General features: G+C 45.4%; 1 protein-coding gene across 6 annotated transcripts in view; it reads right to left on the bottom strand.

The window, feature by feature from the left end:
* Positions 1-20,409, bottom strand: part of MCF2L (MCF.2 cell line derived transforming sequence like) — a 358,322-nt gene that overhangs the window by 201,485 nt on the left and 136,428 nt on the right. The window contains exon 1 of one of the 6 annotated variants that reach the window (XM_040336237.1): positions 2,615-3,499. The exons of the other annotated variants lie outside the window; for them this stretch is intronic. Coding sequence (XP_040192171.1) covers positions 2,615-2,765 — 151 coding nt within the window. The 5' untranslated portion in view covers positions 2,766-3,499. Of the gene's footprint in view, positions 1-2,614; positions 3,500-20,409 lie in introns of those variants that run through there. 6 annotated transcript variants of the gene reach the window in all.

The raw sequence follows: 20,409 nt of genomic DNA, 5'->3' as shown, positions 1-20,409 counted from the left end.
GGGGGGGGGGGGGCGCCAAAATGGAGCTTCGCTTGTGTAGGCAGAAATCCTTGCACCGGCCCTGGGTAAGGGCACCCCCCTCCTTTGCAAATCACCCTTGTTCCAGTCTCGAGGGACAAGGATACCTTTCCCACCTCTGATGCCACAAAGAGGAGGTGGGGAAATTATAGGGGGATCTGGAACCTCTTAAAAAGAAGGGGGCACTCAGATATCTACCAGCTCTCATGGAAATGGATACATTTATACCCTTTACATTTTACTAAAATAAAATTCAAATGGATTGAATCAATGCTTTTCCAATCCTCAAATAGTTTTTCTAAGGTCAGTCAGGGTGATAAAGCAGTGACAGCAAACGCCGGTATCGTCTAGTAATACATTTACCATATGACTTCAAAGTCTCCAAGGAAACAGTGATATTCATATCTTTCTTGTTTTTTCAAGTACATTACTAAACACTTCATAATGTTATGGAAGTCATTCTTAGAAAGGACTGGACAATAACCAACTACAATTCCACATATTTTCAGATCTGTTACTAAGTATTCCACCAGATAAATGCTGCCTGTACAGTTTAGAAGCCTGATGCCCAACACGAGGCATGTCAACTCTCTTTGTGGCCTGTTGGACAGTTTGAAGGGTGGTAGCAGGATGCCAAGTACTGGAATGCCGTCTGCGTTCCTGCTGAAATAAAGTCAGTACTGTCAAGGAAAATTGATCCTGACAGTAGCCCTGGCTTAACATCATCAAGGAGAGAGCAGGAGTGGATGATCTGGTACATAAACACTCAATGGGTTGCTGATCACCAATGTAGGAAGAGCGGTTAACAGCACTGCCACTGACCACCAATGAAGGAAGAGATTATGTGGGAAGAAGGGGGGTGTTGACAGCATTGCTATTCCATGGTTTGAAATAGCCAGGGCCGGATTCCAGACAAGGCCAACAAGGCCAGGCCTCGGGGCGGCAGTGGGTGCAGGGGCGGCACTGCGGCTGAGAGGAGAGGACACTTTTACTTTCATATCGGGAGTTCCCCCCGGATGCGGATGGTGAGAGGTGAAAAAACAGAGGGAAGAGGGGAGGTGAGCTAGTTCTTGGCAGCAGCAACCCCCCTCCCGGTTCTCAATGTCATTTTCGGCAGCACCACCACCCCCCCCGCTTCTCAGTGTCCTGCTGAAAAAAAAAGTCCCCCGATGCATAATGTCCCGCCTGTACTGCGCAGGCGGGGGCAGCATTGAAGGACCTGGCCTTGGGGCGGCAAAGGGAGTAAATCCGGGCCTAGAAATAGCATTGCCACTACCACAAATCTGGGGAGCTATAACTGTGGTAGCCAACACCGAATAACATTGAGTCAGGAATATACTGGTACAACTTAGTAGCGGATGTGAAATGATGTATAAATATAGAGGTGGTCCATATAGCGAACTTGGTGTAGAGTTATTCACTTTCAGATCATTACAAAGGACAAGGGGACACTTTTTACGTCTGGAGGAAAAGAGATTCAACTTCCACATAGAAAGGCTTCTTCACAGTAAGAGCTGGTGGATAGACACCCGCAAGCAAGCTTATACTACAGGAGAGTCAGGACACTCTACGTTGCAGATAGAGAAAGGAGCTGTGTGTTAGTGGGCATCCTGATTATTCTGTTGTCCAAGGGAGGGGGCGAGCACGACACTCCACACCAGGGAGAAAGCCTTGCATTACTGTGTGTAGTTACAGACAGAAGAACAGGAAGTGAGGATTTCTCAGAAGAAATAAGAACATTTAAAAGCAAAATGGAAGGATGAGGTAAGTGAAGGAGGACTGCACTAATGTAAAGGAAGCTATTTAGGAAAAAAAAAATTGTACCTTTACAACCCCTTTAATCTTGACGTGATTGTAGCCGTATTAGTGCAATTGTGACAGAGATAATTGAGTACTGTCCGTGATACTTTTTTTATTTGCACCAACATATCATTTTAATTTTTTTTTTTTTAATTGTACCTTTACAACCCCCTTTAAATGGTGTAATACATAGCCAAGAATAAATGAGGTAAATGAACTGTAAGCCATTTAAAGTGGAGGTTCACCCGAAAACTTAATTTTTAACATTAGATTGATACTCGTTTTGTCAAGGGGAATCGGGTAGTTTTTTTTAAAATCGAAGCAGTACTTACCGTTTTAGAGAGCGATCTTCTCCACCGCTTCCGGGTATGGGCTGTGGGACTGGGCGTTCCTATTTGATTGAAAGGCTTCCGACAGGCTTCCGACGGTCGCATACATCACGTCACGATTTTCCGAAAGTAGCCGAACGCCGGTGCGCAGGCGCCGTAAAGAGCCGCACCGACGTTCGGCTTCTTTCGGCTACTCGTGACGCGATGTATGCGACTGTCGGAAGCCTGTCAATCAAATAGGAACGCCCAGTCCCGAAGACCATACCCGGAAGCGGCTGAGAAGATTTATCTCTAAAACGGTAAGTACTGCTTCGATTTAAAAAAAAACACCCGATTCCCCTTCACAAAACAAACATCAATCTAATGTTAAAAAAAAAAAATTTCGGGTGAACTCCCGCTTTAATAGCAAGCCACAAAAATCAGCAAGAAACAGTTGCCATAAATATCTACCAGAAGAGGTACCTTACCAGAACATGCTTGGTGAGAGCTTTTCCTCCAGCCCCTCCTGGGCAGTGAGCGGCGCACAGAAGATAACACATTATGAAGGACTTGAGTGACTCTGGGCGATGATCTACTACCATGACCCTCGTGCCTTTCTCTTAATCTGTGCAAAGACATAAGTGTTCCTGGGATTACACTGTCATGCTAGTATAAACTGCTTTTGGAAGAATCTATAAACTCCACAATGTAGACAAAAGAAAAGGCTTGAAAATGGCGAGTTCCGATGAAATATCAAAAGTCTATTTCGTCTAGCGTAATCCACAAGGATGCTTTAACATTCCGACTGAGTGAAACGAGGTGATAAGCTTTCTTTCCAACAGCAAAAATGAAAAAGAACTATTGATTATGCTGAACTTCCAATACTGCCATCACTAATCAATTTTCCATTAAAGTTAAATGGCTGAACATTTCTTCCTCCTTTGTGTACTTAACATACTCTTCGGGTACAAGGTGACCCTCTTTGGTTTCCAAATCAGAAATATCTTACAAAGGGCTGGCACCCACTGTGGGTACAGGAGAATCATTCAGAAAGTAACCCAATATCACACAGACCTTCCGCAACGGCACAAGCCACCGTTCACCTCACATCACTAGAGGTCATGGGCTGTGCATCTGACGCCACACAATCGGATCAATAACCTGGCCAAACATTACGACACCAGCATGTTCTTCCCTCAGACACACAGATGGTCCCGTTTAAGTCTCTGAAGAGGGAAATGCTGCTGTAAAGTTAAAGCCCAAGATGTTTTTGTGAGACACGCTCTGGAGGAGGGAGAATAGTGGAAAAGAAATTCCCAAGGAACTTCAAGAAAACAGCTATGCCTGGAAGGAAGGGAGGGAAATGATTCGCTGCCTTCTTAGAGATCACAGGGATGTCTGAAGAACTGCTGCCCTGGATTGTTTATAACAAAAAAAGACAAAGGGGGAAAATAATGTTTCTAATTGATTTGGCAAAGACTGCGATGTCCATTGTTATGCTTAGCCATGCCTAGCTCAGTCAGGGGTTTGATTGCAATCACTGAATTCTACACTTCCAGCAAGAGCATAAACTAGCTAAGCATCCAACAGGTCTTTACCTTCATAATCCCAACGGATTCCATCGCAAATGATACCGTACTTATTTCCTAGGTGACAGAGTTACACAAATAGAACTGTGTATCACATTAGCAGAGCACAGGAGAAAAACAATGCTTTCCATATGCCAGTCTTCTAAAGGTTTGTTGAATGGACATGGAAAACAAATGTATTTTTGGATAAAAAAATAAAAATAAAATTGGGGTTTATTCAGAAGTGATAAAGACAACATGCAGGACCCCAACAGAAACCAATCAAATTTCATTTTCAGTTCAGTAAAAGTGTTACTAAACCCACAACAGTAAAATCAGTTAGGTAGATTCAGGTAGAGTTAGGCCGACTTATCAGTAGGTAAGTCGACCTAACTCAGAATCTATGCCGACTTAGGTTTAAGTGTATGCTCAAACAGAGATACGCTTAAACATATCTAAGGTAGAACGGCTTGCGCCGTCCTATCTTAGATTGCAATATTTTGGATGGCCGCTAGGTGGCGCTTCCATTGCGGTCGGCGTAGAATATGTAAATGAGTTGATACGCCGATTCACGAACGTACGCCCGGCCGCCGCAGTCGATTTACGTTGTTTCCGTAAGGCATTAGCAGGCCTAAAGTTATTCCATCTATTAGGTGGAATAACAATGTTAAAGTATGGCCGCCGTTCCCGCCGCGAGATTCGAATTTTTTACGTCGTTTGCGTAAGTCGTCCGCGAATCGGGATTTACGTCGTTTACGTCCACGTCAAAATCAATAGGCCCGTGTGGCGTACTTAGCCGCAATACACACTGGGAAATGTAGTCGCCCGGCGCATGCTCAGTAAAAAAAAAACATCAAAAACGTAAGGTCAAGCACAATTAGCTTACAACACGCCCCCCTAACACACATTTGAATTAGGCGCCCTTACGCACGCCGATTCAGGCTACGCCGACGTAACTTAGCAGGCAAGTACATTGTGAATCATGTACTTACCTCGCTAACTTACTTACTAGCTTACTTACTATCTTAAATTCCTTAAGCTACGCCGCCGCAAAGTTGCGACGATCTTACTAAATCTACCCAAGTTTGTATATGCAGTAAACAATGCTCGTTATACTCACTGTGGAGCCAAATGAGTTAATCCTCTACATTGTATAAATAGGGCTGTTGGATCCTGTCTTTTCTGATTCTCCCCTTCTTCCACTGTCCCCAACATAACTCCTGATAAGACAGAGCCTTTGGAGTCACTCTGCACATGCTCAGTTTGGTGCATTGCTAAAGAGTTTTTTTTTTCCCTTAGGGTGCATGTGATCAGTACAGGGCTAATTAGCACAGAGGGTAAGGGGTCCTGCAGCCTCATAGGACAGCAGGGATGGACTGGCCATTGGGACTACAGGAAGTTTCCCGGTGGGCCGATGGCTCAGTGGGCCGGCTTCAGTGACAGCAGACCTCCTCTCCTCTCCCTTCCCGCAGCGCTCACCTCCTCTTCCTCCCCGCAGCGCTCACCTGGGGGGAACAGAGAAGCAGGGACGACGACAGAGGAGCATGGGGAAGGGGACAGACAGCTGACTCAACAGCTATGGCCTGGGAGTTTTTCACTTCTGCCTAACCTTGTCCCATAAGGGGGGGCACAGAACTGATTATTTGCCCCGGGTGAAATAATGTCTAGCTTCCCCACTGGTACTGCCTATAAGAGTACCAGTACCAGCTGTTCTACTCTAATAAAGTAGAACGGCTAGTGGCTAGTGAAGGGGGAGAGGGGGCTTGGGTGGCCGGGGGGGGGCGGGAGTTGTCCGGCCTCCATGGGAGAGACCTGTCAAAGTGGGCCAGTCTGGATGAAGTCCAGGGCCAAATTTTTGTCCCAGTCCAGCCCTGTTGGACAGACACAGGAGTGGCCCTGTCTTGATACACAAGAGCAGGGCCACGAAAAAGAGGGTTCCACCAGGCACCATCAGCTAGTAAGGGGGGCCCAAGTGACGTGTAGAAGGAAGGGGAACCTGGACAGAAGAAGTGGGGTGTGGGTTGGGGCGTGGATGGACTTGAACCAATTCCCTGTAGTTCCCGCCTGCAGCATGATGGGGGATCCGGTGGCTGCAGGAGATAATTTCAGGAAGATGAGCGGGGGAAGGGGACTGTAAATATGTAATTTGCCCCTTCCTTTTCGGAATGAACACAGTGCATGATCAGTATTGATCAATCACTGCGTTCATAACTGAAGCATAGTAAACGGTGGATACTATGCTTTAATGTGTGAATGAACAGGGAGACTGTGCAGCGCTCTTCCTGTTCATTCATTCTGCAGATAGATATTGAGTCTAAACACCTGATATCTCACTACCAATATTTAAAGAAAATAACACACTTACAATATGTAATCACACTGGTTCTCTGGCCCATACGACATAAACAAGTGGTTTGTTTTTCATGGTGACAGAGTGTCTGTACAAACACAGCTACAGGTTCCGATTATGATAGGTGTGTAGGTGTGGGTGAGTGGCTTTGAATGCACACGGTTTCTGTTTTGGGGCCATACACCTGCACCCACATACCTGTCAAATTGGGACTTGTGGCACAGCTGCAGCTTCTCCCTGCCGTAACATAGGCTGCCTGCACACAGCTACAGCCTCATTAAAAAAAAACACTGATTCACATTATACAGGACACAGCGCCAATGTGAATGAGCCCCGAGACCCCATTCACACACACAGCTTCTTTATTATTTCAATAAAGTTTAATCTTTTAGCTTTAGCAGCAATCTTGTAAATTATGTTGCGTTTGTGTCCACTAATAAAGATTTTAGTATATTTTTAACAAAAATGGGGAGGGGGAGGCCAGTTACGTGGGCTGTACATGGTCCTGGGATTTCTAACAGTGTCCCTGTGTAAGAGGTTACATTTTTCATTCTATGTGTATACTTTAAATAATCCAACACATATGGATGTACAGACCACATATGCATATTCACAACGAAACATAGGCCAGCTGCCAAGATCAGGGGCTAGATTACGAAAAATGCAGCTAAACTTAAATACTTTTATTCTGTTTTCTGAGGTGACCCAGAAGGCCCTTTACAGACATTCCACAGTACTGATGTCAGAAATACGTTTATACTTTGTTTTATAGATTTAGACACATAATATTTTACTTTAATGCAATCCAGAATACTAAGACTGTGAAAGCATTTTCTGTTGGGGGAAGAGTATACACACATCTTTTACTCAATAGTACTGAATAAACCCCTTCGATATAGCATGAGTTTGCTAAGAAACGTGGTTCACATAAGGTAGAACTAATGGTGAGGGGAACAAATAAACTATCGCATCAACTTAAAGCGAGGGTTTACCCCAAAAAATTTTTTAGCATTACATTCAGCCGAGTTGTCAGAATGACAATCAGCTGTTTTTTTTTTTTTTATTGCCGTACATACCGTATTTTTACCGCCGCTTCCGGGTATGTAATCTGCGGGACTGGGCATTCCTAATTGATTGACATCCTTCCGACCGGCGCATACAGCGCGTCACGAGTTGCCGAAAGAAGCCGGACTGCGAGTCGGCTCTATACGGCGCCTGCGCACCAACGTTCCGCTTCTTTCGGCAACTCGTGACGCGCTGCATGCGCCGGTCGGAAGGATGTCAATCAATTAGGAACGCCCAGTGCCGCAGATTACATACCCGGAAGCGGCGGTGAAAATACGGTATGTACGGCAATAAAAATAAAAAAAAACACAGCCAATTGTCATTCTGACAACTCGGCTGAATGTAATGCTAAAAAAATATGTTTTGGGTGAACCCCCGCTTTAAAGTAGCTGTACATTTTTTTGGCATTTTGGAAATGCATTTTTCTGGATATTTTTGTTATTAAAGTGGAGGTTCACCCTATAAAAAATTTCTAACACTACATCCAGCACCGTGCTGCATATAAAATTACACTGACCTTTATTTATTTTTTGCTGTAGATATCGTTTAGCCGTGGTCCCGTGGAATTCACGCGGCTTCCGGGTAGGGAATCCCGCGGGAGTGGGCGTTCCTATTGTCATGCCAATTGATTGACATGCTAAACGACAACGCACACAGCGCGTCACGACTTCCCGAAGGAAGCTCGGGTCGGCTCGGCTCTATTCGGCGCCTGCGCACCGATATCTACGGCAAAAAATAAATAAAGGTCAGTGTCATTTTATATGCAGTTTTATATGCAGCACGGTGCTGGATGTAGTGTTAGAAATTTTTTATAGGGTGAACCTCCACTTTAATTATGTTATGTTTTTATTTTGTGCTCTTAAAGGGAGTGCTCTTAAAGGGAGTGCTCCTAATCTCGGCTTGTTACCTGTATAAAAGACACCTGTCTACAGAAGCTATCAATCAGATTCCAATCTCTCCACCATGGCCAAGACCAAAGAACTGTCCAAGGATGTCAGGGACAAGATTGGAGACCTTCACAAGGCTCGAATGGGCTATAAGACCATCGCCAAGCAGCTTGGTGGGAGGGTAACAACAGTCAAATGTGAAGGTGAAAACATTATGCTTTGGAGGTGTTTTTCTGCTAAGGGGACAGGTCAACTTCACTGAATCAAAGGGAATGATGGAAGGGGCCACGTACTGTTAAATCTAGGGTAAGAACCTCCTTCCCGCAACCAGGGCATTGAAATTGAGTCGTGGATGAGTATTCCAGCATGACAATGACCTAAAACACACAGCCAAGGCAACAAAGGAGTGGCTCAAGAAGAAGGACATTAAGGTTCTGGAGTGGCCTAGCCAGACCTTAAAACAGAAGTATGGGTTTGGTGGTTTTTCTTCCATTATACTTACCTAGGCGGATGCAGCATGGGTGCAGCTGTCCCCTGGTGCTTCTGCACTAAAAACAGAGCATTCGAACATGGTCGATGGCTCGGTTCTCACTGCTCCCCGAGCAGAGAGCCACTGACTGTTAATCAGCAGCTCTCCATTCTGCTCCTCCATGCTCACTGGAGCGCTGAGCTGTAGAGGGGCGGGGAGTGGCCGCCTCAGACTCTCAGCGGCTCGCTGAGATGGGCATCAGTCCAGGCACCTGGCGGATCCAGACTTTATTGTCGCGATGACGCAGTGCCTGGACTGATTCCTGTGACGTCAGCAGAGAGCGGACTGAAGCTGAAAATCGGTCACAGGAGTGCACTCCTGTGACCCATAGGAGAAGCCCAGCCAAATGAGCTTAGGCTGGACTTCTACTTTAATCCCATAGAAAATATGTGGAAGGAGCTGAAGGTTCGAGTTACCAAACGTCAGCCTCAAAACCTTAATGACTTGGAGAGGATCTGCAAAGAGGAGTGGGACAAAATCCCTCCTGAGATGTGTGCAAACCTGGTAGCCGACTACAAGAAACGCCTGAACTCAGTGATTGCCAACAAGGGTTTTGCCACCAAGTACCAAGTCATGTTTTGCCAAGGGGTCAAATTCATTCAATAAAATGCAAATCAATTTATAACTTTTTTGAAATTTCTGGATATTTTTGTTGTTGTTCTGTCTCTCACTGTTGAAACAAACCTACCATTAAAATTATAGACTGATCATTTCTTTGTCAGTGAGCAAACATACAAAATCAGCAGGGGATCAAATACCTTTTTCCCCTCATTTTAAGTGTTGCGATTTCTGCACTTGTAGTCCACTTCCTGCAGCTCTAACTGTGCGCCTTACTCTTTAGTACAAAGAGCCTCAGGAACAGTCTGCAGGAGCCTGGCATTGCACCCACGATCTACTAATTGCAGGTGCAATGCTTTGCAGGCTCATATGTAAAAAAAAAAATTCCCTGCAATTTTTTTTTTAAAGGTGGAAGAAGAAATCTAATTAGGAATAATACTTTATATCCTGGCCTAAAAATCCATTCTTAATTAGTTCTCTTCGGTTTTGAATAGAAACACAGGACAATTCTATAGAGAAAAACATGTTTATTTCTCCCATAGTTGCCTTTGAGCTTCCCCTGTTTGAAGCCCAATTTGTGGGCGTTCCTATTTTGAATCAGAGCTGAGCTTAAACCTCCCCCTGAGTGTTGGCGGCACAGCTTGGGCATGTCTGTTGGGCACACTGATGTCATCAGGACAGTGTTTATGTTATCCAAAGTGAGCCCCTCTGACGCACCTGACGGATGTGCAGTCAACATCAGCACTGGCATAAGGAAGTTGACCACAGAAGTTCTCTGCAGGACACCACACAATGTCAGTCAACATTTATGTTTTCTAGGCAGTGAGAGCTGCATTGTCCCTGTGCCAGGGTCAGAGTTGCACCCTGTGCTGGAATGTTCGGAAGCGAGCCTGCATATCTACCCCCAGTAAGCTGTAAGAAAACAGCATCAAAAGATGGAAAAGTAGCAGCAGACAGTGCAAGTGGTGGATCCTAGAAGAGGAGGTTCGGGGCAGCTCTATGCAATACCATTGCACAGTTTAGGCAAGTGTAAAAAAATATATATTTTAGAAAAATCAAGCCTTTAGAACCGCTTTAAGGACACCTTTAATGATGAGCAGCAGCAGACCTGACATTAGTATGGTCTGAAGAAGGGGTAAATATCTTCTGCATTCCACAACTGTGCTTCTCTAGCCCCCTGAGACCCTTTAGCCACCTGAAGATCCCCTAACCTCCCATTGTGTCCCATATCCCTGTGGATCTCCAAGCCCCCACAGGTCCCCCAACCACATGTGTTGCCCCAAAACACCCACAGTGTTACCCAACCACCCATAGAGCTCTCACAGTGTCACCCTACCTCCTACAGTGCCACCGAGCTTCCATAGGTTGCCCTACCCCCACTCAGTGCCCCTCAAAACTCCCAAAGTGACCTCAACTTCCTACAGCAAGTCTGAAGTGAGTGGGGATAGGGAGGTGAAAAAATCTGCTGCATTAAAGGAACACTAAAGGTTCGTTTTTTATTTGATCAATTGATTGCTGTAAGCTAGAGCATTTAAATATCACTTACCTCGTTTTTCCTTTTGACCTCCAAAATACTGTAATCCAGGTTTGAAAATGCCATTTCCTGTCTCTCCTCTTCTTGCTTTCCACCAGCATCTGAGCTGTTTTGCATGGTGGAAAGCAGAATGTGCTCACCCCCTCCCTATGACTACAGCCCTGCGTGAAGATGCTCTCTTATCCCTCACAGGCATGGAGGCTAAGCCTAATGGCAACTGTAGTTCCCATTAGGCCGTGATGTAGCAAGAATGAATGCGCACCGCAAACCAGGAAGTCGGTGAGAATAACGATTCAGGAGTGCTGGAGGTGAATAAAACAGCTCGATTTCAACAGGTATCAAACTAGTTATAATGCAAAACATTACTTTTTACTTTATTAGCTACTGTCAGACTTTAATTTAAGAGGAAAATATGTTTGTCTTTACAACCCCTTTAAGACCCCACTCTACCTCCCCGATCCCATGAAAGCTTCAGTCAGATGGAGATCCCCTAACCCCCAAGCTCCCATAGTGCCTCCTCAACCTTCTACAAGGCCCTTATTCTCCAAAATGTTCCACATTGGTGCCCAGCCTCCCAAATGGTCCCCTAGATTAAACAGTGTACCTCGACCCTCTCCCAGGCCTACTGCAGAGTCTCCATCCCTCTCTCCATTCCTCTGTGTCGCAGCCGTGACTCCCACACATGCAGAGCCCATGAACCAAAAAGGAAGACCAGGTGAAGATGGATTCCCTATCAGCAGTGACAGGGCACCGCTGGAGGGATCCGTTTCACAGATAAGTCTGTCATAATGTGCCAATATGAGATGCACACTAGCACATCATGACATTACACTGCAGGGGGGACAGTTGTTTTTGTTTCTTTTAAACAAGGTTTACTACTGCTTTAAATACTTTAGGAGAGTCGGTACCCTAGGACAGCCCCCTCCCCCTTGCACATCATAGCATCATAGCCCACTCTTCTTCTAATAGTAATTAATCTCATGCCTCTAAACTAAACAAATAAACAACATTTATTGAAACCGTACCATCGTCCTAATTTTATAGAATAGCAGAAGGACTCGGAGCCCCAAAGACCATAGAGAGCCAGCAGAGTAAAGTGGGCAGGGAGGACTATTGCGGTACACAGTAGACAGGTAAAATCAGAAAGAGCAGTACTCTCAAAAAATATACATGAATTTATTAATATGATGACAAAGAACAAAATATAAAAAACATCAGACAAAGACAATCTAGGAGCAAGGTGTCCAATCAACCTTAGGCGCTCGTAGCGACCACAGAAGTGGTAGCTCCCACGGTGGCCAGGAAAAAGGTATAGAAGGAACCTGCATAAACCACAGGTGATGATTGTAAGGAAGGGTAAGGGTCCCAGGACCAACGGTCCCAGTAAAAAGTGCTGGTGCAGGCAACAATGTACTGTGCAAAAGGTATGGATAAGAAGCCACAAGTGAAATGAATGAAAAAATAATGTTACCATGTCAGCACAGGCACTTTAGGATCCAATAGGTTCGATGTGTTCTGGGACCCTGGGACACTCACCCTTCCTTACAATCATCACCTGTAGTTTATGCAGGTTCCTTCTATACAGTAGGTGAACCCGATATTGTGTCAATCTCGCTCTCTTTCTCGGCGAGATTGAGCACCTACGAGCCCCATCGCGGGAGCCAGCGCCGAGCTGGCTTGCCGCGATGGAGACAGAGCCGTCATAGAAGCGACGGGAGATCCGACTTGGATTCCCGCCAATTCTACACGTGTGCGGCGTTTGTTATGAATCCTGAGGGGGAAGTCCCCGCCGGATTTTAAATAAAAATCCGGCATGGGTTCCCCCCTCAGGAGCATACCGGGCCCTTAGGTCTGTTATGGGCTGTAAGGAGAGCCCCCCTACGCCGAAAAAAAACGGCGTAGGGGGTCCCCCTACAATCCATACCAGACCCGTATCCAAAGCACGCTACCCGGCCAGCCAGGAAGGGAGTGGGGACGAGCGAGCGCCCCCCCCCCCCCTCCTGAGCCGTACCAGGCTGCATGCCCTCAACATGGGGGGGTTGGGTGCTCTGGGGCAGGGGGGCGCACTGCGGCCCCCCCACCTCAGAGCACCCTGTCCCCATGTTGATGAGGACAGGGCCCCTTCCCGACAACCCTGGCCGTTGGTTGTCGGGGTATGCGGGCGGGAGGCTTATCGGAATCTGGGAGCCCCCTTTAATAAGGGGGCCCCCAGATACCGGCCCCCCACCCTAAGTGAATGAGTATGGGGTACATCGTACCCCTACCCATTCACCTGCAAGAAAAGTGGTAAAAACACAAATAAACCACACAGGGTATTAAAATATTTTATTAGTCTGCTCCGGAGGCCCCCCCTGTCTTCTTTATTAGCTCTTTTACCAGGGGGAGCTTCTTCTTTGACGTCTTCGGGTGGGTGGGGGCCGCCGTCTGGTTCTCTTCCACCGCCGGGGGGGTCGCTTTTAAAAAAGCCCCCACCCCCCGGCGGGTTTCCTCCGGCGTCTTCGGCGGGGGGGCTTCTTCTTCCGCTATCCCGACGGGTCTTCTCCGCTATCCGGGGGGTCTCCTTCTATGTTCGCCGCTCTCCGCTGTTGACTTGGCGCACCCCGGTTCTTCGTCTCGCTGTCCGGTGCCTTCTTCCGTGCTGTACGTCTTCTTCTCCTTCCGTGCTGTGAGTTCTTCTTCCGTGCTGTGACGTCATGTTCTTCACTTCTCTTCTTCTCCCGATGTTGACACGCCGGTTCTTCTCGCTGAAATGACGGATGCGCGCCTTGCATCGGACCTATATAGGCCTCACAGTCCCATCATGCTCTGTACCTACCCATGTGATACCTACCCACGGAAGAAGAACTCACAGCACGGAAGGAGAAGAAGACGTACAGCACGGAAGAAGGCACCGGACAGCGAGACGAAGAACCGGGGTGCGCCGAGTCAACAGCGGAGAGCGGCGAACATAGAAGGAGACCCCCCGGATAGCGGAGAAGACACGTCGGGATAGCGGAAGAAGAAGCCCCCCAGCCGAAGACGCCGGAGGAAACCCGCCGGGGGGTGGGGGCTTTTTTAAAAGCGACCCCCCCCCGGCAGTGGAAGAGAACCAGACGGCGGCCCCCACCCACCCGAAGACGTCAAAGAAGAAGCTCCCCCTGGTAAAAGAGCTAATAAAGAAGACAGGGGGGCCTCCGGAGCAGACTAATAAAATATTTTAATACCATGTGTGGTTTATTTGTGTTTTTACCACTTTTCTTGCAGGTGAATGGGTAGGGGTACGATGTACCCCATACTCATTCACTTAGGGTGGGGGGCCGGTATCTGGGGGCCCCCTTATTAAAGGGGACTCCCAGATTCCGATAAGCCTCCCACCCGCATACCCCGACAACCAACGGCCAGGGTTGTCGGGAAGGGGCCCTGTCCTCATCAACATGGGGACAGGGTGCTCTGAGGTGGGGGGGCCACAGTGCGCCCCCCTGCCCCAGAGCACCCAACCCCCCCATTTTGAGGGCATGCAGCCTGGTACGGCTCAGGAGGGGGGGGGCGCTCGCTCGTCCCCACTCCCTTCCTGGCTGGCCGGGTAGCGTGCTTTGGATACGGGTCTGGTATGGATTGTAGGGGGACCCCCTACGCCGTTTTTTTTCGGCGTAGGGGGGCTCTCCTTACAACCCATAACAGACCTAAGGGCCCGGTATGCTCCTGAGGGGGGAACCCATGCCGGATTTTTATTTAAAATCCGGCGGGGACTTCCCCCTCAGGATTCATAACAAACGCCGCACACGTGTAGAATTGGCGGGAATCCAAGTCGGATCTCCCGTCGCTTCTATGACGCGCTTGCTGGGATGTGCTGTCACTATTCCAGTGAGTGCAAGATGTCGGCGAGATCTCGGCACCATGTCGCCGAGAATCAGCGCGATGCTGTCGTGCTAAAAACACAATATCACAAACACCTACTGTACCTTTTTCCTGGCCACCGTGGGAGCTACCACTTCTGTGGTCGCTACGAGCGCTTGAGGTTGATTGGACACCTTGCTCCTAGATTGTCTCCTGATGAAGCGATATCCATCGTGAAACTAGTTGAAATCTCCCATATCGTGACTTCAACCTTCACCCCAAAAAAACCCCCCATTCTGGGGATTGCACCTTCGGTGATTCGTTTGACGTCACGTTATGTGCACTGTTTTTTAAACATTGTCTTTGTCTGCATACACACGTTCATGCAAAAAAACTTCCGACCAAAGCGCGGTGACGTACAACACGTACGACGGGACTATAAAGGGGAAGTTCCTTTCAAATGGCACCACCCTTTGGGCTGCATACTTGATTCTGAGCATGCATGTTTTTTTCACCCTCGGAAAAGCATACACACAACCGTTTTTTGCGACAAGAAAAAACTGACGGGAAACACGACGAGAAAAAAAAGGAGCTGGTTTCGTCGAGAAAACTGCTAGGGAAGCATACACACGGTTTTCACGACCAATATAAAAAAATGGCAGTTTTCTCGTCGTGAAAACCGGTCGTGTGTACAAGGCATTACGCTACCAAGTGGCATTAGCCCTAGAATTATGCAGGTACCAACAAACGAGAGGTCAAATAGCCTCAAATCAAGGAACTTCTAGCAATTTCTGGATGAACTCTAGTAGGTAGATTCAGTAAGAGTTAAGCCGACCTAACTCAGAATCTACGACGACTTATGTTTAAGCGTATGCTCAAACAGAGATACGCTTAAACATATCTAAGATACGACGGCTTGTGCCATCCTATCTTAGATTGCAATATTTTGGATGGCCGCTAGGTGGCGCTTCCATTGCGGTCGGCGTAGAATATGTAAATGAGGAGATACGCCAATTCACGAACGTACGCCCGGCGCAGTACTTTTACGCCGTTTACGTAAGAGATAGACCGCGTAAAGTTAGAGCTAGGCCCTATTGGAATAGTAATGCCAAGTATGGCCGCCGTTCCCGTGTCGAAATTCAAATTTTTTACGTGGTTTCCCTAAGTCGTCCGTGAATCGGGATTTACGTAGTTTACGTCCACGTCAAAATCAATAGGCCCGTGTGGCTTACTTAGCCGCAATGCACACTGGGAAATGTAGGCGCCCGGCGCATGCGCAGTAAAGAAAAAAGGAAAAAAACGTGAGGTCAAGCGCCATTAACATAAAACACGCCCCCCTCAAACACATTTGAATTAGGCGCCCTTACGCCCGCCGATTCAGGCTACGCCAACGTAACTTAGCAGGCAAGTACATTGTGAATCATGTACTTGCCTCGCTAACTTACAGCGGCGTAGCTTAAATTCCTTAAGCTACGCTGCCGCAAAGTTACGCCAACGTACCTGAATCTACCTATAGGACTCCACGAAACCTATATTGAAAATGATTGCTGGGGCTGCTTACATCACATTCAAGATGGTGGGCCCCAACAGCAGTCTCACAGCTTTTTGATGTCTAAACAAGGGAGTGTTTTAGAGAACATGCATAACATATTTAAATGCATTTAAACTAGTGGGAAGATTTTTGCTGAAATGAATGGCCTGGTATCGGTATCTCTTTTGGTGCAGTCAGATTATGCCTTCATGGCCAATAAACCTCTGATGTCAGTCTAATCTCAGTCAGAATCGGGTCTTTTAAGGCTGTTTTTGCCATGATTTAATAAATAATTAAACAGAATAACACTCATAATAACACTCATGTGAGCCAGGTTATTGTTCAACCCAGAACTACGGCTAAAAACTATGGGCAGTAATGTAAATAACTGATCTAATAAGCTGGCTGAGAGCCTTGTTTGATGTTTATACTGTATGGTCAGAGAGCATTGTCCACAGGTTTAGGCATTGCGCTAAAGGAAGTGCTTACAGACATTCCACTCTGTAGCTAATTAGAAGATGCTAAAGATCACTGCCACACGTGTGATCAAAAGCCACATACAATATTTAAAAGGTCAGTCTACATTAAACTAACTATATCATTTTTATATATATTGGTGGGATAAAAGCACAAACCATTAGACTCTTTCCTTCACAAATTACTCAAGGTGAGATTGAAACACATTAGCTGCTAAAAGAATCTCTTCTCCCCTTCTAAATTTCTTTTAAACTATTAAGATCCAACTGCTTATACTTCCCCCCACCTCTTTTTCCCCCCTCATCTTTCCCTATTTCTAGTTAAGTCTTTTCTTTAGACATTGTTTCCAGAATTCTAAAAACGATATGCTCTCTAATCCCCCCAAAGGCGAAATGTGTTGGCTTGTGATTTTCAGAACTTTCAAACGCGCAGTTTTCCTATGTTTATTGCATAGTGTGATGCGCGTTGTTCTACAGCACTCTGTGATTTGTCTGAATAATAATAATTTTCATTGCTTTGTTTTTTGCATATATTGATTTTTGCCTACCATAAATAAAAGAATTTAAAAAGACCAAACTGCTTATGTGGCTATTCAGAACCAGAAACATTTTACCGCAGACAGCGTCCATGTACTACTATCAAAGGCAGGTTTATAGGATTCTTCAAATCCTTTTCCAAAGGCCACTTCCCCATTTAAGTGCCTGTGCAATAAAGTGGACTCATGAGAGAGCTTCTCTCTATGGAAAGAAGACCATTGTTGCTATATTAAGGGTAGTTATCCATGCTTGGACTGGTGGAGGAGACACCTCCTGAAAGTCACCAGTGTAAATTTGCCCATAGCACATCTGAATATGATAGTGGGGGAACAACTAGATATACTAGATCCAATATATGTATTTTCTCGCAGCTGAAGGCTAGATCTTACATATAATAACTTAATTAAGGATTTGGAGCTCTCTTTACTCTTTTGATTTTATGCACATAGTGCCTTGACCTCTTGAAGAAGCAAAAGCGAAACACGTTGAGAATATAGCCTTCAACTATATACATGTGCATGAAGTGGATCTGGCAATCAGCAACATATAACTTTATATATTGTGTACACAGGTATGGTATGCAAGTATACCCACATTTAGAGGTGTTTGAGATGCTAGATGGGATATATTCACAAAACTTGTGGTGACGGATGGTTTAAAATTTAGCATAAATTGCATGGAATTGTTTTAAGTGGTTTCTAAATATATTTTTTGCGTATGTAATAAAATACAATTGTATGATTTTAATCCCTATTATCCTGGGTGGAGATCAAAATGATGTCCTCCTAGAATCGTACCTTGGCTGGTGATCTGTGACCTGTTGTGCCTGATAGACCAGTGTACCAGTCTGTGCATGGTACGATGTGATCGCTGTGAACGCTATATAAATGTCCAAAACTACAGTACAGTGTTTTTTTTTTTCATAATTACAGAATATCAATAACTTACAGAGTTGCCCAGAATATTATTTTTTAAAGAACTAAAAAAACTATTTACTGTAGTTGTGTATATTTATATTAGTATATGTTTTGTCATTGTTTTATGTTGTTTGCTTTTGTAGAAATACCGTTGTTTCCCTGATGAAGCTTGTGAAGGTCAATTGAAGTGTGTTGGGGGTATTCATTGGCAGAGCGAAGTTCACACCATGATATCTTTCTGCCTAAATCTCATGGGTTATATGTGCCCTTTTGTGATGTTTTTAATTTAAAAATGCCAGAGTATTATTGCATATACAGTCTTCTTTGAATGCATTGTATAAATAAAGTATGTTAATATAATAGATACTGTGTATTGCTACTTTAAAGTACCATGTTAGAAATTGCTTGTTATATGTGCCATTGCGGACACACAGTTGCAATAAAAAGTATGTGAACCCTTTGGAATGATATGGATTTCTGCACAAATTGGTCATAAAATGTGATCTGATCTTCATCTAAGTCACAACAATAGACAATCACAGTCTGCTTAAACTAATAACACACCATGTAAACATTCACAGTGCAGGTGTAAAAAGTCTGTGAACCCCTAGACTAATGACATCTCCAAGAGCTAATTGAAGTGAGGTGTCAGCCAACTGGAGTCCAATCCATGAGATGAGATTAGAGGTGTTGGTTACAGCTGCCCTATAAAAAAACACACACACACCAGTTCTGGGTTTGCTTTTCACAAGAAGCATTTCCTGATGTGAATGATGCCTTGCACAAAAGAGCTCTCAGAAGACCTACGATTAAGAATTGTTGACTTGCATAAAGCTGGAAAGAGTTATAAAAGTATCTCCAAAAGCCTTGCTGTTCATCAGTTCACGGTAAGACAAACTGTCTATAAATGGAGAAAGTTCAGCACTGCTGCTACTCTCCCTAGGAGTGGCCATCCTGTAAAGATGACTGCAAGAGCAAAAAAACAGAAAAACACCTGTAATCTTCCCCAAAGAAGCTCATGTTCTTTTTTGAGCTGAAGTTGTTTTTCAGGTGACAAAACGCTTAGATGTGAACATGTGCCATATTTTCTGGGCGTTTTACAAGCTGAAAATGCTCAGGTGTGAATGCAGTCTCAGTTAAGTCAAAGGAAAGGACCAGAATGCAGTGGGGGACACTCCCAGTAGCATCAAATGCCGACAGGTCTTATGAATGCTGCAGCTTTAGAATTAAGAGGATGTTGAAGGAAGGGTCTGTGGAGAGGCGAGTGCACTATGTCTTCTACTCTAGTTGCCTAACAATTTTTATTAAAATTAAAGACCTTAAAAGTTGCTTTAAACTGAAAATAAGTTGTTGAAGAAAGATAAGAAAACATGGCCACATTAATAAAAATGACAAGAAACACATTTACGTTTTGAAGAATACATCTTGCCCATATTCTGCTACAAACAGTTGGTAGGAAAATGAAATATTTAGCAGAGCTACAGGATGTAAACAATCTATTCGCAGCCCAGAATAATGAAAGAAGTACGCACTTCCTCACCAATGGATACAGAGAAACTTCCTGTAGCTTATTCTGCAATCTCCCGATCAGGAAACAAGTCGCACTAGGTAGTCTGTTTGATGGTTACCTTTCCATGTCCCAGGAAACACAAGAACAGAACAGTTTACTTTTCTTTCATTTCCTCTGATTGTGGAAATAATCCTTGGTTAACATTCAATGTGCAAATACTGCAGGTAAAAAATAATATAGATTCAGCTAACCGTGTTCTATTACTGACATAAGTGAGAAGAAGCTTGAATAAAGTCACAGCCCCTAAGATATGAACATGCTGTATGTACCAATACAGGTATTAATGGAGTCTATAGAAATGCGTGTGTGGCAGATGGTTGCTACCAGTTACTAACATCCACCATATCACCCTGCCAGACTTCCATATATCACCCTTAGAGACAATGAGCAGTCATTTTGCTTTGTTTTTGTTTATTTGGGGGATATAACTTGGTTGGTTGAAAGGAGTTATGGGATGCTCATAGAACAGATCAATTTGCCATCATAGTTAAAGAATTCTTGAATGAACTGAGCCTTGAAGAACTGATGGACTCTAACATTCAAAGTCACTTCCCCTGCATCAACTCCTGCAGGCTGTCACTCCTCCTCTGCACTGACTCCTGCAGACTATTACTCCCAGGACTCCTCTCCTTCTGCACAAAACTTCACTGTACAATGCTAGTTACTCCGCCCCATCATCTTCACATTACACCAGGGATCACTCTGAATGGTCCCAGGTGCTTACTGAACTTGCTTAACCACTTGGGATCCACGCTATGGACGAAAGACATCCACAGCACGTGCCGAGTGGACATCTTTGGACTGTTGTTGTCATTCCCCGTGCGCGCCACTGAGGGGCGCTCAGCGGGGAAACAACGTGCCCGGCGCATCGCTCGGGAGCCGATGCGTGTGCCTGGCGGTCGCGATGTCCGCCAGGTACCCGCGATCGTCGGTGACACAGCAGGG

The sequence above is a fragment of the Rana temporaria genome, chromosome 2 (assembly GCF_905171775.1).
Source record: "Rana temporaria chromosome 2, aRanTem1.1, whole genome shotgun sequence".
Lineage (NCBI taxonomy): Eukaryota > Metazoa > Chordata > Amphibia > Anura > Ranidae > Rana > Rana temporaria.
The sequence above is the reverse complement of the archived record's forward strand: the minus strand, read 5'-3'. Positions and strand labels throughout refer to the sequence as shown.